Raw genomic sequence first — 23,613 nt, 5'->3', positions numbered from 1 at the left:
TGGGCCAGGGATCGAATCCTATCCTCAGCTGTGACCTACGCCATAGCTGCAGTAATGCCAGATCCTTAACGCGCTGCTCCAGGCTGGGGCAACACCACAGAGAAAAGCTGGGTCATTAACCCTCTGCACCACAGTGGGAACCCCCCCCTTTATTTATTTATTTATTTATTGGTCTTTTTAGGGCCACACCCCTGGCATGTGGAAGTTCCCAGGCTAGGGGTCGAATTGGAGCTGCAGCTGCCCGCCTATACCATAACAACAGCAACGCCAAATCTGAGCTATGTCTGCGACCTACACCATAGCTCATGGCAATGCTGGATCCTAAACCCATTGAGCAAGGCTGAGGATCAAACCAGCATCCTCATGGATACTAGTCGGGGTTCATTATCACTGAGCTACGGCAGGAACTCTCTTTTTTGGTTGATTTTTACTTAGTTCAGTTGAGAACTAAATTTTATACTCTTTCTTTCTTCCTTGTTCTTTTGACTATAATTGTTCCTGGCCTAGTGTTTTAGTTCATTTGAATTTTTTGTTATAGATTTTTGAGAAATGCTTTCCAAACAACCTCTCAAACTCTGAAGTCTTGAAGCTGTCATTTACTGAACGAGCATGGTATTATTTGTCACTGGATCAGTTAAATGTAACCATTTTGTGCTTGTTTTAGGATCCTGATGGTGAACATGCCAGGAGAGCAATGCAAAAGGTGATGGCTACGACTGGTGGGATGGGTATGGGACCAGGTGGCCCAGGAATGATTAATATCCCACCCAGTATCCTAAATAATCCTAACATCCCAAATGAGATTATCCATGCATTACAGGCTGGAAGACTTGGAAGTACAGTATTTGTAGCAAATGTAAGTAAATGGAAACATCGTCTCATAAATGACAATCTTGTCAATATGTTAGAAAAGTAATTGTGACATTTGAGAAGAAAAATTTAAATGAGGGTTGTGTTCTCTTCTTGATCTATTTTAAAAAAATCAGCCTTAGGGTTAGCTTTGTCCCCTAATCATCACTGCAGTCATTAGTTACACACAGGCTTGACCATGGTCCTAGTGGGGTCATGTTTATGGAATTTTACAGGTGTTTACAAAAGTGGGTACAGGGTAAAGTGTTTGAGAAGAGCTTGTATACTGACATTTCCCTCATCTTGTTATGTCTGAGGGAATGGTAACACCTTTGCATTTGCAAAGGTAAATATTTTTAAAGGCAAGTAGATTGGGGAGGATGATGGTAAACTTTAGCTGGGGAACAGAATTTTTTAGTGTTCACAAAATATTTTTGTGACGTGACATTTTCTAATGCTTGTTTTCAACCAAAGCATGTCACATTCATGTAGTAAAAATGTTTTTCTTAAGATGGCTATAATGAGATTTTCTTCCTCTTTCTCTTGATTAGCTGGATTATAAAGTTGGCTGGAAGAAACTGAAGGAAGTTTTTAGTATGGCTGGTGTGGTGGTCCGAGCAGACATTCTTGAAGATAAAGATGGAAAAAGTCGTGGAATAGGCACTGTTACTTTTGAACAGTCCATTGAAGCTGTGCAAGCTATATGTATCCTTTTATTGAAATTCAGCTCTTGGTGGATTTGGTTTGGCCTGAATGTTGTATTAGCGATATAGATTTGTGTGGGAAAGTGATAATTTTGTCAGTTAATATTTCCAATGTGACTAGACAGAATGCGTTCCTGTGGAAATTACTAAGGGAATACAGTATTGTGTAGAAATAGGCACATGTCCATGAGTGGTCTTTTTAGAGGAATTTGGTTTGAAGGGGGAAGTCCAAAGAATGTGGCACTGGAGAGAAATTCAGTTGTTATTTCATATATGATTCCTTATAGGGTCCTGTCTCTGCAGTGAACATTTTGGAAGAAACACTTCTCTCTGACTGTAAAGTTAGATCTTTGTAGTCACAGGGAGAATACCACTCTTGAACATTTGTCACTAGATTCAGGCAAGATTATCACTGAGTATATTACTCAGAAAACATGATACTTCAAAAAATGGTGGAATTCCTGGCTTATTGGACACGTACAGAAAACCGATGTTAGTGCTTTTAAGAGGAGGATTGTTTGGTGAGAAGTGTAAGGTTTTATGAATTTCCATACCTGAGGATTAAACTGAGGTTTCCCTTTTTTTTCCCCCTTGAGCATTCTTTATTGTTCCTTTTATGCTTACTGTACTGTAGAAACAAATACTTCAACTATAAACAGGAATCAAAATTACTCATAATTTCATATTTAAAGGGACTGGTAGCAGTTGGCATGTTTTTCTCTTTGGTATTTCTTTCCTGTTGTGCATGTTTTTAGAGTTGCAATAAATATCCTTAATTCTAACATCAGCTATGTTTAATGGCCAACTGCTATTTGACAGACCAATGCATGTGAAAATGGTAAGTTAATAGGGTCTCTTCTCTTTAATATACTCAAAGTTTTGTCCAGCAAAAACACGGAATTATTAGAGTGTGCACCTAGCCACTGTACTAAATTCATGGATCAGTACAAGTTAGGGTACAGTATATATGTTGAGCAGATTTATAATAGAAATAACTTTTTGCTCATGCAGCTCTCCAGATAATTTTTCTTTTGCATAGTTATTGACATGGTCAGGAGATCAGTTGAGTATCCTGCTTGAGTAAGTGATCAGTTGCAGAGATTGGTTACATTATGTAGGTTTCCATTTTCCAGAGTAGTGCAGTATGTTTGTTAGCATCATATCTTTTGTGAACATAATTAAGTAAATTCAGAAAGCCTTTAAAGTTCTGTTGAAACATTTTAGTAGAAATATCAGTCCAGGGAGTTCCCTTCATGGCGCAGCAGAAATGAACCTGACTAGGATCCATGAAGCTCTGGGTTCGATCCCTCCCCTTGCTCAGTGGGTTGAGGATCGGGAGTTGACATGAGCTGTGGTGTGGGTCACAGATGCAGCTCTGATTAGACCCCTAGCCTGGGAACCTCCATATGCTGTGAGTGCTGCCCTAAAAAGCAAAAACAAAAAACACCCCCAAAAAACAAGTCCAGATGTGGCTGTGCCAACAATATCAAAGAAAATAGTAATCCAGTTAGGTGGTCAGGAAGATAATAAAATGAACTATAGAGAAATTTTTTAGTTCGGGATTTCCCAGGTGGCCTGGTGGTTAAGGACTCAGCATTGTCACTGCCATGGCACCTGGTTCAGTCCCTAGCCCAAGAACTTTGGCATGTTACAGGAGAGGCTGGGGGAGGGGAAGGAAATCTTAGTTCCTTTAAACATTCAGTTTAGTTGGTTGTTTTGTCTTGTTTTTGTTTGTTTTTTTTTTTTTTTTTTTTTTTTTTTTAGGGCCACACCTGTGGCATATGGAAGTCGCCAGGCTAGGGGTCGAATTGGAGCTACAGCTGCTGGCCTATGCCACAGCCACAGCAACACCAGATCCGAGCTCCATCTGTGACCCACACCATAGCTTACAGCAACACCGGATCCTTAACCCACTGAGCAAGGCCAGGGATCGAACCCACAGCCTCATGGATCCTAGTTGGGTTTGTTAACTGCTGAGCCAAGAAGAGAACCTCCCCAGTTTAGTTTAGTTTTTGAATAGATAATTGTTTCACATGATTCAAAAGTTCAAAGCATGAATATTTAGTGTGAGAGTCTTGCCCTTTGTCCCTAGGTCCCATGTATCCCACTAATGTGAATGTATATTTTTGTACCATTTATGTAAAAGGTAGCAACTTGCTCATGTTTACGTTTTTTTCCCCTCTGCTTTTGGCTGCTCCAAGGCATATGGAGCCCCAGGGCCAGGGATCATATCGAGCCCCAGTCTCAACCTAAGCTGCAACTGCAGCAATGATGGATCTTCAACTCACTGTGCCAGGCCAGGATCGAACCCACTTCCCAGCACTCCCAAGAGGCTGCGGATCCCGTAGTGCCACAGTTGGCACTCCTTCCATGTTTCATTTCATATTTGTATGTTATTCCATGGCCTGGGTGTGTCATAATGTGTCTAGCCAGTCCTCTGTTGATGGGAATTATTTCTGTCTTTTGCTGTTGATAACAGTGATACAGGGAATACTGAGGTTTATTCACTTTCTCTTTCAGGATGAGAGAGCCTTACCAAAGGGAGATTTTTTCCCTCCTGAGCGTCCACAACAACTTCCCCGTAAGTGTCTCAATTATTTTGGCTGAGATTTTGAGTTTGATTTAACTAACTGGGAAAACTACTTGTGCTGTGTCATTCTGCAGTTATCTTGACCATTCTTGAGTAAAACATTCTAAAAGGTTTTTGTTTTTTTTAATGGATAGGTTTTTCTGGGTGAAAAATGAGCAGAGAGATTCACAACTTAAGAAGATTGTTAGTACTTCTAGTGGTGAGGCAGGCTGCCCAGGATGTGGATGATGTAGTTTGAGATTTTTCAAAGTGTTGTGGGGAAGGAATAAAAAAAACTACAAAGGGAATTAAAGCCAGACAGCACTTGGCTTCAGAAGAGATTGATTATTACGGTATGGCCCAGCAATTCCACTCCTCATTATGGTACAAGAGAGCTAAAAACTTGACATCTGTACAGAAATTTGTACATTGATGTTCGTGGCAGCATGATTTCAGCTGATGGGTAAAGAAAATGCATTAAATCCACACAGTGGAACATTACTCAGCCATAAAAAGGAATGAAGTACTGGTATACTCTACAGCATAGATGAACCTTAATTGCATCTGTAGGAAATGATTAGAATAGGTGAATCCACAGACAGAATATAGATTAGTGGTTGCCAAGGGATAAGTGCAGAATGACTGCTACTGGAGATGGGATTTCTTTTTGGGGTGATGATGTGTTCTGGAATTAGGTAGTGGTGATAATTGTATAACTCTGATAAGTCACTGAACTATACACTCTTTTTTTTTTTTGAACTGTACACTCTTAAATGGGGGAAATCTTAAAATATGTGAGGTACAGCAGTTAGATTTTTTTCTTTTTATGGCCACACCTGCGGCATATGGAAGTTCTTGCTAGGCTAGGGAATCTAATTGGAGCTGCAGCTGAGGCCTGTACTGCAGCTTGCAGCAATACCGAGTTCTTAACCTATTGAGCCACAACGAAAACTCACAGAATTTTTATATAGGGTTATTTGCAACATCCAGGTGAACATCTATCCTATGACAGAGGAGGCTAGTTGATTGGTCACCATGTGGATGGAAACAGTGCATAACAGTGAAGTCCTCAGAGTTGCCATCGTGGCTCAGTGGTAACGAATCTGATTAGTATCCTTGAAGAGGTGGGTTTCGATCCCTGGCCCCACTCAGTGGGTAAAGATCCCGGTGTTGCCATGAGCTGTGGTGTACATTGCAGATGAGGCTTGGATCCTGTGTTGGTGTGGCTGCAGTTCCGATTCGACCCCTAGCCTGGGAACTTCTATATGCCAAGGTTATGGCCCTAAAAAGCCAAAAAAAAAAAAAAAGAAGAAGAAACGGTGAAGTCTTCCACACTCTGGCAAGCCCACAGAGGGGAGCTGAACCTGAGCACAAAGGGCAGTGGGAATGAGGGTCTATAAGGCCAACCTATTATAGGAGGAGGACTAAGTGGGTGGTTGAGAGCAAGACCTACCTGCTTGTGCAGTGCTATGGAAGATGATGGTCTGGGTGAGGCCATTGAGGTGGAGTTATTTGGAGGGCCAGCCAGTGTCTCCTGGAATGGTGAGTCAAACCTAGGGCTCAGCTGTCAGAGATTGTGGTTAATGGGAGCCTGGAGTAGAACATTACTCATTTTTGCAGTTTAGGATTATAGAAGCATTATAGAGACAGATTTTGAGAGAAGGTCAATTCTTCAAAAACAGGAGATGGCTTATGTGTTGAAAGTTAACATTATTTAGAGGAGGACCCTGTTTCCTTGTTTGTCGTAATTAATGCGGTCACTTGCAGTAATTACCCAGGATGAGACTGATAGCTCATGTTGACTTTGTGCCTAGGGGAGGGCTAGTTGAGCCTAGCTGAGGGCTGCTTGGCAGCCTTGGCTGACACTGGGCTCCAGGGAGCCCATTATCTGGCTTTTGGCCTTCCCAGACATTGCACAGGGTTGACTTTAAAGTCTTCAGTGCTCTGGGGAGTAAGTATGGTAGTAACCTTGGTGAGAGCCCTTGCTGCTGTTTCTATGCAGTTTAAGAATAGGGATTTTAATCAGATTAAATACTGGGAACTAGTGTAAGATTTTTTTTTTTTAATGAACTTTGTTCCCATCTTAAAATTCTCAGAGCATTTTTTTTTTCTTGTCTTTTTTGCCATTTCTTGGGCCGCTCCTGCAGCATAAGGAGGTTCCCAGGCTAGGGGTCCAATCAGAGCTGTAGCCCCTGGCCTACGCCAGAGCCATAGCAACTCGGGATCCGAGCCGCGTCTGCAACCTACACCACAGCTCACGGCAACGCCGGATCTTTAACCCACTGAGCAAGGCCAGGGATCGAACCTGAAACCTCATGGTTCCTAGTCGGATTTGTTAACCACTGAGCCACGACGGGAATTCCAAAATTCTCAGAGCATTTTAAGTGCCTTACGCTATCAGGCCTTGTTGGATGCTTTCAGACCAGTGTGTATTTTTGCTCTCCTGTTTGTGGAGCCTGAAGTTGAAGGTGGGTTAGGTATAATCCATGGGTTAGGAAGCTTTCTGGATAGAAGATAGGTTCTTTGAAAATACTAGCTTCATTGTCACTAAAACTGCCTACAGCAGAGTCAGAGAATAGTGTGAGTCTGGTACGTTAATTGGTAACTTATAACATTGTTTTTCTGGAGAAAAGTCCTTTGGGTCTTGAGGTTGAAAAGTGGGGGTTGGGCACATTAGTGCTGCTTACCCCTTGGTGCCTTTTTTTTTTTTCCCCCCATCTTTTTAGGCAGCACCCATGGCACATAGAGGTTCCCAGGCTAGGGGTTGAATCGGACCTTCAGCTGCCGGTCTATACCACAGCCACAGCAATATCAGATCTGAGCCTCATCTGCAACCTACACCACAGCTCACAGCAACACCAGGTCCTTAACCCACTGAGCGGGGCCAGGGATCGAAACTGTGTCCTCATGGATGCTAGTCAGATTTGTTTCCACTGAGCTACGGGGACTCACCCCGCCCCGCCCCCATACCTTTTTTGATTAAACTTTTTTTTTTTTTGTCTTTTGTTGTTGTTGTTGTTGTTGCTATTTCTTGGGCCGCTCCCGAGGCATATGGAGGTTCCCAGGCTAGGGGTTGAATTGGAGCTGTAGCCACCGGCCTACGCCAGAGCCACAGCAATGCAGGATCCAAGCCGCGTCTGCAACCCACACCACAGCTCACGGCAACGCTGGATCTTTAACCCACTGAGCAAGGCCAGGGATCAAACCCACAACCTCATGGTTCCTAGTCGGATTCGTTAACCACTGCGCCATGACGGGAACTCCTGATTAAACATTTCTCAGTTCACAATTTAGGGAAACAGGTGCTCACAATTCTCATTGTGTGGGGGTTGTTCATAGTTCTTTGTAGTTTTTACATAAACTGAAATATTTTTAGTTGCCCTTCCTTTATACATATCACACACTCTAATCTGTAGTGTTTTATGAAAGGTTACGCCTTAAAAGGAAGAGCTCCATATGCACTAGTGCTGAATTATGGATTAGGCCCTGGCTTTGCTGGTGGAGGTGGGTGGTGAGATGAGTGTGACAGCCAGAGCACAATAAACAAAGACGTTTTTGCCTTCAGAGTCATGGTTTCCTAAGTAAGTGGAATCTATCCTCTAACTTTCTCTTTTCCTTTCAGATGGACTTGGTGGTATTGGCATGGGGTTAGGACCAGGAGGGCAGCCTATCGATGCCAATCATTTGAATAAAGGCATTGGAATGGGAAACATAGGACCTGCAGGTGAGAAGTACAGTGTGCCCTGATGGGGGGTTTCTGGGGAAGTTAGTTATTAAAGCTAATTATTGGGATAATTGGGCATTGAGTAGTTCAAATGAGGAATGAGGAATGAGGCTTTCATTGGGACAAAATCGATTCTATCTTTATTTATCTCTGATTCATTTTCATAAAGGCAGTATTTTGTATTTTTATTGAGTTGAATGCTTTTTCCTACAGTTATTATTCTTTGCGGTTTATCCTCTCAAGACCTTTTGAGCTGAGATACTCAGTTAAGCCTTTGGATTAAAAGGCAAGCCAGAGAGTTGGTCTTGCTCAAGGTCACACTATCAGTTAGTGACAGAAACTGTAGGTCTCCTAATTGTGAGACCACAGCACTGCCAATCTATTACCCAGGCCCCCTTGGGCTCTCACTTGGTTGACACTGGCTTCCAGGGATAAGGGCACTGGTAGATGCAGAAAGCTTGCAGGGCCTCAGTGCATGACGACAACACAGTGCTTATAGGCCAAGAAGACTAATGATGCAGAATGTTGTCTTTGTTTAAGACAAGAAATAGCTAATGAATAAAAGCTTTGATACGTAGAATAAATTTTAAACTTTGCTTTTTAGCATTTTCATTTCTGTACAATGAGACATTTTTAAGTCCTTTTTAAAATGCTTCATTTTTATGACCTCTTCACCTTGGATGGCTCTACCAATCTGACCACGTCCCTGACTGACACCTCAGAGGAAAAGCAGGGATTGGGGAAAAGGAAGCTTCAGTGTTTTTAGGAACTGCATTTTATTTAGAGAATTTTACCTTTAAAAAGGATTTTTAAGTTCCTTTCTGTTCCCTAAAATAAGTTTCTAAAAAGTCAGTGTTCCCTGGCCTATACTTGATATTTATGTTTTCATGTTGTTAAGTAACTGACCTGGTCATTTAATGACTGTGTGGACACTATAAAATTTGGAGTCACATAGTGATTATTTTGTTAAAAGCTTAAATGTAGGAGTTTCCATCATGGCTCGGTGGTTAATGAACCTGACTAGTATCCATGAGGACTCGGCTTTGATCCCTGGCCTTGCTCAGTGGGTTAAGGATCCATCATTGCCGTGAGCTGTGGTGTAGGCCAGCAGCTGTAGCTCTGATTTGAGCCCTAGTCTGGGAACCTCCATATGCTGCAGGTGCAGCCCTAAAAAGACAAAAGACCAAAAAAGAAAAGAAAAAAGCTTAATCGTAATAGTTTGTTGAAGTGAGAGCCCCACCCCTATTTTCCTTGATAATTAAAATATATGTTTTCAGGGATATTTTTGTTCTTTTGCTGTTTTGAAATTTCTTGTGCTTTTTAAGTTCAAACGTTACTGCTTTGACATAATTTTAGTTTGCACTGACTTTTTCTTTTTAAGGAATGGGAATGGAAGGCATAGGATTTGGAATAAATAAAATGGGAGGTAAGAAATTTAAAATGAAGTAGAAATGTAATTACTTTTAGGTTTGGTTCTCCCTCCCCGCCCCCTTTTCTCTTAAGCCCTGCATGAAATTCTGACATTGGTTTCCAAAAAGTTTGAGTGTAGAAATTACTTTTACCTGTTGATCTTTCCAGTGGATGTCTTGGCTTTTGTTTCTGGCTTTCTCACTAACTAGCTCTGTGACCTTGGGCAAATCACTCCATCTCTCTGGGCCTCTCTTTGCTTGTTTCTTCAGTGAGGGGGTTGGATCAAATCAGCTTTTTGAAGACAGTGATTTTTCAGCAAGGGCACCAGCCTTTTTTCCCTAAAAGCCCTTAAATTAGTTGAGGTTTTGGCAGAAAATGCCTTAGGTGAAACTTTACAGTTTTTTTCCTATTCTGAGTCTTTTTAGGCTGATGGTAAAATGTGAATGTCTCTTTTAGGCATGGAGGGACCCTTTGGTGGTGGTATGGAAAACATGGGTCGATTTGGATCTGGGATGAACATGGGCAGAATAAATGGTAAGACTCCTGTTTATACCTACTCTTTGCTGACTTTTGGCTCTCAGGTGACTTTAGGCAGCAGATTCATTTTAGTAAATGATTTCTTCCTTCACTTTTCTACCAAATCTATTATCTTTGAATTGCCTCAAATAAAGTTTGTGTTTCAAAAGGTAGACTTAATAGGAGTTCCCATTATGGATCAGAGGAAATGAATCCAACTAGTATCCATGAGGATGTGAGTTCAATTCCTGGCCTCGCTCAGTGGGTTAAGGATCCAGCTTTGCTGTGAGCTGTGGTGTAAGTCACAGATGCAGCTCAGACCCTACATTACTGTAGGCTGTGCTGCAGCCCCAGTTTGACCCCAGCCTGAGAACTTCCAAACTCCACAAGTACGGCCCTAAAAAGCAGAAGGAAAAAAAGTTAGATTTAATAGTAGAGAAGTGTCAAATCTCTTGAGGCTTTTCTTTGTCTCACATCTCCCCAGTACAAACAAAAATTTCCCCAGTAATTGTCCCATAAAGCTTTGAAGCTTTCCTGTTACTTTAAGCACTTGTCTCCCCTGGAGTGCTGGACTGGGGGAATTCTTGATCATCTGCTCTGATGTCTCCACATTGTGAGCAGATGCATTAATTTAACATATGATGCAAAATTTGGTATACTGTTATTTAAATTTTACAGCCTTCCCAACTTCTTAACTGAAATATATCAATTATAATAATAACAATGTGTTACTTCATTTAGCCCTTGCAAGAACCACATGATGTGTAGGTACTGGTATCCCCATTTCAGTAGAAACTGAGGCCCAGAGTGACTTGCCTACGGTCACAATGGCTAGTAATGGTGAAATATGGAGCCAGGCTATTTGGCTCCAGAGCTTGGTTTCTAATCATGCTGAGATCCTACTTTTTAGAATTGCCTCCAGCACGGTTGTCACCTGTCACCAACCATGGCCACTGCACCGTCCCCTCCCCTCCCCCCAGCAGGGCTGTAGAGTGCTTTGAGAAACTTGGGCTCTTGGACTCTTTGACCATCACCTGTGGGAATGCTGCTTCTTTCATGCACAAACTTTTTAGGAATGGGAAAGTATTAAGGATTTGGGTTTAAGTGCTTCTTTGCTAGTCTGTAGTAACATGTAATGTGAAAATAGTATAGAGCAAGCAAGAACTTTACTGAGATAGATATTAACTATTAGGCTGGAAAGAGATATTCTTGATGAATAGACTGACTTTTTTCATGTGTTGCCTTGTCTATATGATCATAGTAAGGAATGAAAGAACAAAGATCTCTGTTTCCAGTGTGCTTTCAGGCTTGCTTTTAGCTCTTATGTGCATGGGATTTTTAATAAAAAATGAGAGTTGGAGAAATCTGGCTTGATAAAGTGCTTGCTCAGAACAGATGGGCCATTTGAAAGGCGATTTGGGTTGTGCTCTTAGGAGATGAGTAATGTGATTTAGAAGTAGATGGAAATGGGGGGGTTGTGCTGAGCCATGTGGACAGTATCTTTGGTAACCTGGCAGATGGAATGAGCCTGGTGGTTAAAGGTTCAAAATGCCGATTCTTCTGGAGAACTACAGTGGAGGATGTGTTCTTATGCTGTGTTCTTAGATGTTCTCAGATACAGACACTTGGGAGTCCTCCTTTTCCGTTGTCTTTGACAGGGAACAGGGACTTCCTTAACACTGGAGCTGTGTTTTGAGATTTGGGTGGATCAGCTCTGAAGCCCTTGGGCTCTGGGACCAAGGAAGGTTTCAGTTACTGATAAAGAAGTTTTAACTTAAATGTTGAGATCATGATGTAAATGTGTTACATTTTCTTAAAATTCTAGTCTGCTTCCACATTTCTCATAGAGTCATTTACTTCTGAAAAGCATTAGGGACTCCCACTGCATTTTTTTGTAGTTATGCAATAAAACGTGTCAATTAAATAGCACCCATATACTTTTTTATATATATATAATTTCTTTATTTTCCCACTGTGCAGCACACCCATATACTTTATATTTGTAAGGAACAAAATTAATAAACTAAATTTTCCCAAGAACTTGTCAGTATGGAAGAGAAGACAAAGTATGATGCACATTTTAAGTCTTTCTTTAGATGAATAGAAGATGGAAGAATTAGCCTGTGTTGTAAGTCATGAGAAGGTTTCTCAAACAGGTGACAGCTGTGGTAGGGCTATTCCCCTTAAGCTAAGACCTTTGTTTTGTTGTTGTTGTTTTTCCCCCTTCTTTTCAGCCACACCCATGGCAAATGGAAGTTCCTGGGCCAGTGCTCAAATCCAAACCACATCTGCAACCCACTGTGCTGGGCTGGGGATCAAACCTGAAAAGTCACAAAGATTAGCCAGATCATTAACACTGTGCCACAGTGGAAACTCCCAGACCTCTGTTTTTTAAAAACAATGTGAAAAATAACAAATACTTCTGCAGTCGGCATAGGAAAAAAATAGTGACGTTACCAAACCCCATTATGTAGATGAAACCACTCCAGTTGCCAGTAGAGAAGTTGTTTTGTTTGTACGCAGGCGTTCTTTCTGTGTTCTAACGGCTGTGCTTATGTATTAGAACATGGGCATTTGTGTTGGATTACTTAGGTTCCAGCCCTTGTGTCGTGCTCTCTCCTCCCCCCCCCCCCCCAACCTGGTGACCTTGGTGGAGTAACTAAGTCATTTGAGCTCCTTTCTTTGTAAAGGGGTTAGTGGTGGTGAGAGGACTATAAGCTTGCAGGCTCATTTTGAGGATTCCATGAAATGTAGCACATATGAAGCCCTGGGCAGTGCAGGGCATGTGAGAAGGGCCCCAGAGGTGGTACTGCTGCTGCTGTGATGAGCAGGCTTTCCTGCAGCCTGCCTTTGCCTCTACATATACTGCCCACACCAGTTAGTGCAATAGCTGGTGCTTGGTGTACCCATTGTGTGACTGGGATGTAAGCTGTAAATTAGTCCTTCTTAATGGACTAGTTCAGGAATTCCTTTGAAGTGATTTTCTTAAGGAATAAAGGATGAATGATGGTTTCTTTCCTGTAGAAAAACTAAACATGCTGACTTGCTGGTGGTAGTTGTGTGTCTGTAGTTTTTGGTTTTGTTTCTAAAATCTAAAACTTAATGGTATACCTGGAAAGGCCTAGGATAGTATTTTTTTCCACAGAGATGGAGCATGGCATGGGTGGAGGATTTGAGAGAGACTTTGCCAGAAAGGAGATAGGAATGTCTCAAAGCTTTGGAGAGCCCCTTGGCAGAGGAATGGGTAAGAAGGCCCCACAGACCCCATGTGGGTGGGGTCAAACCCCCCAGAGAGTGCTGGCTCACCCTGATGTTGGGAGGTTCTTTCTTAGGCTTAGTCAGCTGTTTTTTTCTTGGGCTTTTAAATGGTTGTATGTTTTCTAGACCTAGATAAGAATTTTTGGTCCTTGAATTTTTTTTGATGTCAACAGCACTAGTCTTCAGATAGCTGCTTTTTTCACATTGGTGTACAGTGTTTCCCTGCGTGGAGTCAAAACTGCTGCGTTTACATGACATCGTGACTCTTTGGTCACGGTAGAGATTTTTAAAGCCCTGCTAAGTGGGGGTGTGTGTGTGCATGCAAGTCTTCTTCATCCAGGGCCCTGTGGTGGTCTAGCTAACAAAGATGATGGTGTCCTTGCTTGATGTATTTTGAAAGATCTCGGTAAACTAGGGAAGGTTCCTGATGTTGGAAGGCCTTGAATATTGGGCCTGCCTAAATGTAGAGAAATTCTTTTCAGTTTTGGCTAGTTTGCAAAGCAGTTTTTTCTTTACTTTTCCTTTGATGTCTTCTCCAGTTTTGAGTTTTGATGTTTCTGAGATTCTGTCAGCTTAATTCTCTTAATTAGTGTGGAACAAGGAGACTGTCTATTCCCTATTCCTGGGCTCTGAAATTTGTTTCGAAGGAGATTTAGAGCATGGATAATTCTTCCCCCAACACCCTCTCCCCCCATCTTCACCTGCTTCTCATCCTGTGTGGAATACGCAGCTACTAGGTGATAGCCTCAAAGAGTACTCAGCCTTTGTCTTTATGGGACAGCTTGAGCTAGGTGTGAGAGCTTTAAACTTTTTAGATCTAGTTTGTATGAGCTGAGCTGTATTCTTAGAGTTTATGAAGGCCCTAGAAAAATTTGTCATTCAGCTCATCAGTGAGACAGAGTTCTTGAGTCTGCAGATTATTTCCAGGCGTCCTATTGTCTGTTTATTTCATGAAAATGAGAAGTTACTGGAAACTGGCAGAGCCTCCTTGCCTGCCTGCTTGCATCTCTCACAAGCGTCCTATATTAATAAATCTCTATTTCTTGCCTAAAAAAAAAAAGAAAAAAGAAATTACTAGAAACTCTTTCCCCCAGAGTAGACTGTTGTTTGGTGGAGACTTTTGTTTCATTTTTTCCCCCCTGACCATGACTGTACCTTTATTCTAGATTATTTCAGAGCTTTAGAACTTGGGGATGAGTTCATAATCTGTATGTCACTAGGTTAGTCAAAAGTTAGTTGTTGCCATGACTGGCTTTGTTTTTGTATCTTGGAATGGTAAGAAAGTTTTTTTTTCCTCTTTTTTAAAAATTCTCAACATCCATTTTATTTTATTTATTTTTTCCTTTTTTACAGCTGCACCTGTGGCATATGGAAATTCCCAGGCTAGGCACTGAATTAGAGCTGCAGCTGCCAGCCTATGCCACAGCCACAGCAATGCCATATTCTTAACTCACTGAGCAAGGCCAGGGATCCTCATGGAGACCCACATCCTCATGGAGACTATGTTGAGTTCTTAACCCACTGAACCACAATGAGAATTCCAGTTTTTAAAAAAATACTTTAAAATTTGTCATTTGGCCGCAGATCCTAATTCGTGAATACCTGTGGTGAGAAAAAAAATGGCATGAGATTTTGCTCCCATTGGCACTTTCTTCTGCTATGAGTCCTTTGCTACTCTGGGGGTGCCTCTCACCTCTGTGATGAGACTGTCAGCCTCGTCCCAGTTCTGTCGTGGCTTCTACAAGAGATGGACTAGTGAGGTTATCTCATGTGGCAACAGGAAACATGATCTGTCCTGACCTGAATATAGGAACATCGTCTGCAGGGCTTGCTATATCATGCTGCTTTGGCACCTTCTTACTGATTGAGACTGTGGTTATCTCTTTGTACGGAGGCTTCCCAAAGTGACCACAGGCAAAAAGCGAAGGACTTTTTGTTCTACTGCTACTTGTGATCAGACCAAGTTAGTAAAAAGGTCTTTTTACTAAATAATAAATAAAATCTTTTAGTCAGGTTTTCAGAGTAGTTACATAGATAGGGTTTTCAGATTCAATTCTTGATCTTTTTTTATTATGTGTTGTTTCCTTGACAGTTGGATCATTTTTGGTGCAACTTTCTGTAATGCCTCCCAATTCAGTGTCCTTCTCCTTCTGTCAAGACAGTAGGTCTTTGCATGAACAGCTGTGCTTGGTGCTGAAGGAATATAGATAGATAAGTATGTAGTCCTTGACCCTGAAGGATGTGGTGCAGCTGAGATGATGCTGAGAGTGGTTCAGGGCAGCACCAGAGATCAGCACATAGAAGTGGCCTCATCAAGGAATATAGATAGATAAGTATGTAGTCCTTGACCCTGAAGGATGTGGTGCAGCTGAGATGATGCTGAGAGTGGTTCAGGGCAGCACCAGAGATCAGCACATAGAAGTGGCCTCATCAAGAGAGCGAATGGAAATGTTGGTTCCCAGGCTCTCAGTAGCCATGCGAGTACCACGTAAAGGTGATCATTTCCTCTGTGTTAAGATTTGAAAAAGCACTACTCTAGATGGCTGATAGAAGAGTTCTGCTCAGAGGACACTCATTCAGGCAGGGGTGCAAGAAGACCAGGTAGGAGATGCAGTTTTACCTGAGGGGGCTGGGCTTTAGCATAGGTAGAGGGTGTCTTGACACAGAGAGGGCCGACAGCAGCATCAGGTGCAGGGGCTTGGGAGAGGGAAGAACAGATTAGACTTCTGAGTCAGGGAGGCCTGTGAATGCTCATGAAAAGAGTTTGACCTTTCTCTTCAAATCAGTGATGGGCTGAATGTGAAGTCTTTTGCAGGTAATGGTTTGATCCAAGTGCTGCTTTAGGAACTAGAGTCCAGGACTGGGTGTGCTGAGTAGGATCCCAAGTGTCATGGAAGAACCCCCTCCCCCCCCCCACCCAATTTCATGACCACACTACAACATATGGATGTTCCCTGGCCAGGGATTAAATCTGAGCTGCAGCTGCAACCTCTGCTTCAGCTATGGCAATGCTGGATTCTTCAACCTACTGCACTGGGCCAGGGTTTGAACCTGTACCCACACAGTGACCCAAGCTGCTGCAGTTGGATTCTTGGGAAGCAGGGGCACCCTCGGCATATGGAGTTTCCCAGCCTAGGGGTTGAATTGGAATCAGAGCTGTAGCTGCCACCCTACACCACAGCCACAGCAACACGGGATTCCAGTCACATCTTCGACCTACACCACAGCTCACGGCAATGCCGGATCTTTAACCCACCAAGCAAGGCCAGGGATCAAACCTGTGTCCTCATGGATACTAGTCAGATTCCTTTCTGTTGAGCCACGGTGGGAACTCTTGCAGCTGGATTCTTAACCCACTCTGCCACAGTGGGAACTCCATAAGCCCCAGTCTTGCTTGCAGGCTGGAGGTCTGTTTCTTGGTATGCTTTCCCACCCCCTTCCTTTAGCTGGTGGTTGTAGTGCTAGAAATAGCCGCAGGGCTAGGGTTTAATCTCTTTGTGGTCATGATCATAATAGGAGATGTGCTTTGTGGCTTTTGTCCACATTGCTGATCATACTTCAGGACCTGAGAAGAGGTAGGTACAAGTTTCTTAGACCTAGAAAACTCTATCTTTATAAACTAATGCTAATGAGAGCATTAACAAAGAGGTTTGGATGAGCCACCAGCAAGCAAGCAGCAGTGTTGCTGTTTTGGACAGCTGAGTATGTTTGGATTTTTTGTTTTTTCTGAGGCTTTGTCTGTCCGTTGGTCACACTTATTCCTTCCAGAAAGGGCTGGTGGGCTCGGTTTGCTGCAGTCTTCCCTTGCATGGCTCTTTGATAAAGTCATATTTCCAGCGCTGCTTGCAGTTGCTTCTGGCTTTCAGGGTTTTGGCTCTAAGTGTAGCTACAGCAGTATTTTGCTCAAGGATAACTGAGGTGTTGATAAATCTGGGTGGGTGTGTACATGCTTCATTCAGTGTGTGAGTACTGAAGGTTGGGACCAGTCTTAGAAAACTGCTACTGGACCAATTCTTGATCTGGCTTTCCAAGTTCAGCTCGTGGGTGCATTTCCATAGGCCTCCCAACTGGGCCTCAGACTCTGGAACTACATGGGATCCAAACATCATGACCCATCATTAAGGACTCTTACAGTTTTCCAGTAAAATGACCTTGTGTGTGTGTATATTTCTCAACCTCTTTCCCTTTCCTTTTTAATTTTTTAATTGGTAGCATTCCTGCTCTGGAATTTGGCTAATTTTTTTTTCTTCCTGATTTCCTTAGAAATCCTAAGTAATGCCCTGAAGAGAGGAGAGATCATTGCAAAGCAGGGAGGAGGTAGGAAACGCTTAGTTTTGATGTTTTGATTTTTAGAAAAGCCTTGTATTATTGGGGATAGTAGAGTATAGTGGTGAAAAGCATGGGCTCTAAAATAGACTGCTTGGGGTGGGGAACCTCTTCCTAGCTGAGTGACATTTGGCAAGTTACTCAACTTCTGGTTTCCATACTGTAAAATGGGGATATAATAAATAGTACCTACCTCATGGGGTTGTTGTGTAAAGTATATGAGTTAATGCATAGAAGAGGACTATATATATATATGTGTGTGTGTGTGTGTGTGTGTGTGTATGTATGTATATAGTGTATGTGTTAGTCACTGTTAGAATGCCCGTGTAATTTAGGAGCTTTCTTGTTTCTGATACTATAAAATTATAAATGCCTAAAAGTAAATATGTTACTTAATTATAAAAGTGTATACCACCTAATCTTAACAAATGTTTACTATATACACATGTGCTCATAAAAATTCAGAGAATTATGAAGAAAGTAAATACCTGAAATCTCACTGCTCAGTGATGAATACTATAAATAATTTGGGGTATATTCTTCCATCGATACACTTTTTAAAATGTGTACTTAAAATTAATGTACTTATTTCAGTCTTTTTTTTTTTTTTTTTTTTTCCCCCTCACGGCTCTGAGATTCTTGGCATTTCCTTGGCACTTGATGGAGTTATTTCTATGGTGGGCTGATTCTAAAACTCTGGGTGCCGTTTCATCCTAGTTTACTCTGCTGCTGTTGGCATCTGGAGCATAACCTTCATTTTTGATGCTCTTGGGTATGCTACCCACCCTCTCTAGATTTCTTACCTATTAAACTTTCTTAATAGTTTCTGAGACATTTCTATTCTGAAAGTTTAATATTCTTAAAATTGCGTTTCTACTTTGCCACTTGGTGCACTGTTAATCTACTAAGGAAATAGTTGCCGAGAAGTGGCATGACATGTGACATGGCAAGATCATAGCATTGGTCAGTTAGAGAATCAGAGAAACTGTCGGATTCCCTTTTCTTGAATTTGCATCTTGGCCTGGGTTGCTTGATTTAACAATGGGCTGGCTGAGGGCTGAACTGCCCATTTTTTAGAGGCTGCTGGTGGTGGTGGTGAAGCTTGAGTGCAAGGAATTCTTGGGCTCTGCATGGGAAAAACCTAGTGGGTGGTGGCCTTGATAGCAGAGCCAGACCCTCCTCTGGAATTGCAAGCATCACAGGGTCACTGCACTGCTGACCTGCCAGCCTGTGTCCAACTGAGCCATGGCAGTGAGGGACTGATCCCAAGTCCTTTTCCAGAGTATACCCCATAGTGCTGTTGGCTTTTTCCCTTTAAAGCCAACAAAGGTATACACAACAAAGTCAGGTAAAGCTTCCCTGAAAGTGGCTGTGTTCATTTATACACAAAGACCTGTATTGGTATTGATGTTTGTTTTATCTCTTCCTGATTACATGGCTCTGTAATAACCTCTCAATGCCATGGAGGTGCTAATTAAGGAAATGCAGCCAGACTGGTTACTAGCAGGGCATTGTAGAAGGATAAGTTGGGAGCGGAGTTCAGTTGTCACCATTATAATCCATGTAATCTATTACGTTGGGTGACCATCTGAGTCTGAGGTGTTCCCCCCACCACCCCAGCCTTTATCAATGTTTGGTGGAAGGGAAAGTGCACAGTTCTCAGGAATTGATGCCTGTTGGTCACAAAGCTTGTCACAGGTATTGGTACTGCCAAGGTAATGTGGAGAACATTGTTGACAAAAGTCCTCCAGGATGGATTTTTTTTTCCCTCTTTTAAATTTTATTTCGGAAATTTTAACTGTGGCACAGAATTAAGAAGAATGATGTATATATACCCTACTCAGCTTTGACAGTTGCCAACATTTGAGGCATGTCTAATGATAAATCATTGTGGGACTTTATTTCTGAACCGTGGTTGAGCTTGTGAAGTGTCCTGGTCTCTGCACCCAGGTCACTTTCCTGGCATGGTATGGACATAGATCCTCAGGTCCCTGATATCTGCCTGTGTTTATGTCTCTGTTTTAGGTGGAGGCGGAGGCAGTGTCCCTGGAATTGAAAGGATGGGCCCCGGCATTGACCGCATTGGGGGTGCCGGCATGGAGCGCATGGGCGCAGGCCTGGGCCACGGCATGGATCGTGTGGGCTCTGAGATTGAGCGTATGGGCCTGGTCATGGACCGCATGGGCTCAGTCGAGCGCATGGGCTCAGGCATCGAGCGTATGGGTCCATTGGGCCTCGACCACATGGCCTCCAGCATCGAGCGCATGGGCCAGACCATGGAGCGCATCGGCTCTGGCGTGGAGCGCATGGGTGCTGGCATGGGCTTTGGCCTTGAGCGTATGGCCGCACCCATTGACCGTGTGGGCCAGACCATCGAGAGGATGGGCTCTGGTGTGGAGCGGATGGGCCCTGCCATTGAGCGCATGGGCCTGGGCATGGAGCGCATGGTGCCCGCAGGCATGGGGGCAGGCCTGGAGCGCATGGGCCCTGTGATGGATCGCATGGCCACTGGCCTGGAGCGTATGGGCGCCAACAACCTGGAGCGCATGGGCCTGGAGCGTATGGGCGCCAACAGCCTGGAGCGCATGGGCCTGGAGCGTATGGGCGCCAACAGCCTGGAGCGCATGGGTCCTGCCATGGGCCCGGCCCTGGGTGCTGGCATTGAGCGCATGGGCCTCGCCATGGGTGGCGGTGGAGGTGCCAGCTTTGACCGTGCCATCGAGATGGAGCGTGGCAACTTTGGAGGAAGCTTCGCAGGTTCCTTTGGTGGAGCTGGAGGCCATGCACCTGGGGTGGCCAGGAAGGCCTGCCAGATATTTGTGAGAAATGTAAGTGGGTTCTTAGGAACTTCTCTGTAGTGGTATGCACAGGCAGGGAGGGAGGCAGAGAGTCAGCAGGACTGAAGGATGGAAGGTCAGAGTCAGAAGGAGGGCTGAGGAGTTCCCCTTGTGGCTTAGTGGGTTAAGAACTGGTTAGTATCCATGTGGGTTGATCCCTGGCCTCGCTGAGTGGGTTAAGGATCCGGCATTGCCATTAGCTGTGGTGTAGTGTAGGTCGCAGACTCTTCTTGGATTCCTTGTTTGTGTGGCCATGTCTAGGCTGGCTGCTGCAGGTCTGATTTGACCCCTAGCCTGGGAACTTCCATATGCCACAGATGCAGCCTTAAAAAGGAAGGGAAAAAAAAAGAGCTCAGTCACAGTTTGGTGTTGGGAGGAGGAGGAGGAGGCAGTTTGAGGGCTGTGATACTCATGAAGCACAAAGAATGAGTTTTATGAAATCCTAGGCTTCTCTGACTACTCGATGGAACAGACAGTGATCTGAAGAATTGAGTTTCTTGATCTCTTGGCTCCATGAGTTGCTAAATGACATGGCAAGACAATTCAGAAGGGAAAATGGGGCCGTATCTGAAGTATCTTAACTAGATTGACTTCCTATTCAGTGGTTCTGTGGGCTCTTCACCACAGGCAGTTGTGCATTCTGCACTCTGCATGATGCTCCCACAGACAGATACAGCCACAAGGGAGTGAACTTGCTGGGCTAGTTTAGAACTTCATCCAGAAAGACTTGTTTTGTTCTCTGCTAATTGAGTTTGAAGGTCAGCCAGTTTCTCTCTGTAATAAGAAATCTTGGAGTTCCCGTGTGGCGCAGTGGTTAACTAATCCAACTAGGAACCATGAGGTTGCGGATTCGGTCCCTTCCCTTGCTCAGTGGGTTAAGGATCCGGCGTTGCCGTGAGCTGTGGTGTAGGTTGCAGACGCGGCTCAGATCCAGCTTTGCTGTGGCTCTGGCGTAGGCCGGTGGCTACAGCTCCGATTCGACCCCTGGCCTGGGAACCTCCACATGCCGCGGGTGTGGCCCAAGAAATACCAACAACAACAACAAAAAAAGAAAAAGAAAAAGAAATCTTAAAGGCACCCTGAGACAATTGTGATGTGTGTGACTTAGGATTTGGTTGAATCACTCACCAATCTCTCTTTTCCCCCTCTTCAGCTCCCATTTGATTTTACATGGAAGATGCTAAAAGACAAATTCAACGAATGTGGTAAGTGTTTTTTAGAAAGGCTTTTTTTAGGTGCTTCCTTGTGGCTTGTGGGTGCTGCATTTGAGTCACACAGCGAAGCTTCCATCCCAGTCTTCACAGACACACTTCATGACTCTAGAGGATGGATGGGACTTGCCATTTTTCTGCCCATGCAATGATTCAAGCAGATTGTTGAGTTTCCTGTTTTGTGTCAGACACTTTTCACCTGTGTTCTCATTTCACTTTTTGTTTTTTCCCTTTTCTTGTCTTTGAAAGGAGGTAGTGTTGTCCCCGTTTTACAGAGTCAGGCAAAGTCATGTTCCTGAGGTCACATGGCTTCTAAGTGACAAAGCTAAATGAAAGTAAATACATCTGAGACAAGGTTGCTTTCCACAATAGCACCATTGATTTGTGCCTCAAAGAGCACTTGACCAGCAGGTCCCATGAATGAGCTTTCACAGGCTCTGGGTATGCAACCTTAGGCTAAGGGTCTCTGATTGTGGTTTCCTGGCATACCAGGCAGCCATTCTAGAAGGCTTACTGGTGGTCAAAAGGAAGTTGTCTCCAGATGAGTCCCTGTGTCTACATGTCTTCTTGCCTTCTTTTAACTGTGTTACGTGGGAGCCCCAGCTCTAAAGCCAGAGGTCTGAATCAAGGCCTTCTCAATATTTTCTCTTTTCTTTCTGCTGTAGTGCTTCAGATCTCACCATTATTGCTGTTCTCCTGGTTCTTCTCTAATGTTGGCTGTTGAGCCATTGCCTGCCTTCTAGCCCCGTTCTTGCCCTCATTCCCCATTCTTAGTTTCCACATTGTAATAGATAAGTGAAAAGTTAAATTGGATCATGTCACTCCCCCTGCCTCAGATGTCTGCAGGTGTCCCTCTGCTGACAAGAGAAAGCCCAAACTCACAAGCCCCCATACAACTTAGACTTATCCTATTTCATCTCCCTCTTATCCCTGAATCCTGAGTTTGCTCCCCAGAAGGGCTCCATTGTGAGCTGTTAGCAGCAAGAGTCTTCCTCCTGGTGAATTTCTCTTAAGCTGATTTAGAACTTTCCTGTGAGAAACCCTCCAGATGTTGACCTTTCCCTCAGGCGGAGTTGATGGCCCTAGAATTGTGGGTGCCAGCACCGGTGACAGTGTTCTTGGCCCTGTGTTTCTTTGATTCTTTCCTTGTAGATTGTTTCCATAGTGCTTGACACATAACTGGATGCTTAACTGGAGCTTGAATGAATGTGTGCAACCTGGTTGCTAATTAATTATTACACAGCTTATATTTGGATAGTACGCAGGTGTCCATTGTATTGCCAACAGCCTTGTAAATACAGTGGAGCAGTGTGTTAAAAGTGAAGCCTCTAAAATTTGCCTAAAGTTGGCTTCACATGGCCTCTTTCATGAGTGTCTCAAAAGTAAAGGTGCACAGTTGAAGCCACCAGGAATGCTTATTAAGGGGTCAGATGGCTGTCCTGTTGGCAGAAGAATGGCAACATGGCTAAGGGCCATAGTAGCTGGGTTCTGAGCATTCATGCGCCAGGCACGAGGGCCACTCTCCCTTTTGACTCTGTCAACCAAAATCCAACAGGTGATCTGGACTGAGTGGAGCCCAGACTGAGGCTGAGCTCTGGGTTTGCCTGATGAGTTGTGGTCTCTTCTTCCCTCCCTGTGCCCAGGCCACGTGCTGTATGCCGACATCAAGATGGAGAATGGGAAGTCCAAGGGGTGCGGTGTGGTTAAGTTTGAGTCGCCAGAGGTGGCTGAGAGAGCCTGCCGGATGATGAATGGGATGAAGCTGAGTGGCCGAGAGATTGATGTTCGAATCGATAGAAATGCTTAAGCAGTTGCCTTTTTTAAACATCGAGACCAGACCTCTGAATTTGTATTTTTTCTTGTTAACCATTTTAATTTGTTGGCTGGATGTATAAAGATGTTTAAAAAATTCAGTTGCTTTTTGGGGTAATTTGAATTACTTTTTTAATGACTGGGGTTCCATTTGACTGTTTGCATTGAGATTGCAATGTGCGCAATTTTTTTTGTAGTTGTGGCATCTTGTTGACATCGAATATGACTTTGATAATAAATACCAGTTCCTGAAAGCTGCTTGCTTTGCGTGTGTGTTGTGGGGCAACCAGAGCCGCTCAGTCTCCTTTCTACCCTTGGGTGACACTTCAGAAAAATCTCCTTACGGAAACCAAATCCTGAGTGAACCTCAGTCCCCCAGTGCTGGTATTGGAGCACT

General features: G+C 43.6%; 1 protein-coding gene across 7 annotated transcripts in view; it reads left to right on the top strand.

Annotated features, from left to right (window-relative positions):
• Positions 1 to 23,470, top strand: part of HNRNPM (heterogeneous nuclear ribonucleoprotein M) — a 45,783-nt gene extending 22,313 nt beyond the window's left edge. For 2 of the 7 annotated variants that reach the window (XM_047777213.1, XM_047777218.1), the window contains 11 exons: positions 665 to 856; positions 1,401 to 1,554; positions 2,342 to 2,391; positions 4,074 to 4,134; positions 7,745 to 7,846; positions 9,228 to 9,272; positions 9,713 to 9,790; positions 17,294 to 17,347; positions 19,382 to 20,184; positions 21,347 to 21,398; positions 23,048 to 23,470. In XM_047777213.1, the coding sequence (XP_047633169.1) occupies positions 665 to 856; positions 1,401 to 1,554; positions 2,342 to 2,391; positions 4,074 to 4,134; positions 7,745 to 7,846; positions 9,228 to 9,272; positions 9,713 to 9,790; positions 17,294 to 17,347; positions 19,382 to 20,184; positions 21,347 to 21,398; positions 23,048 to 23,211 (1,755 nt within the window). In that variant the 3' untranslated portion in view covers positions 23,212 to 23,470. The remainder of the gene's footprint in view (positions 1 to 664; positions 857 to 1,400; positions 1,555 to 2,341; positions 2,392 to 4,073; positions 4,135 to 7,744; positions 7,847 to 9,227; positions 9,273 to 9,712; positions 9,791 to 17,293; positions 17,348 to 19,381; positions 20,185 to 21,346; positions 21,399 to 23,047) is intronic. The other 5 variants (XM_047777212.1, XM_047777217.1, XM_047777214.1 and 2 more) reach the window with 5 other exon arrangements.
• Positions 23,471 to 23,613: the final 143 nt, after the last annotated feature.

Source organism: Phacochoerus africanus, chromosome 4 (genome assembly GCF_016906955.1).
Source record: "Phacochoerus africanus isolate WHEZ1 chromosome 4, ROS_Pafr_v1, whole genome shotgun sequence".
Classification (NCBI taxonomy): Eukaryota; Metazoa; Chordata; class Mammalia; order Artiodactyla; family Suidae; genus Phacochoerus; species Phacochoerus africanus.
Note: the sequence above shows the minus strand (reverse complement) of the source record. Positions and strands in the feature narration are given on the sequence as shown.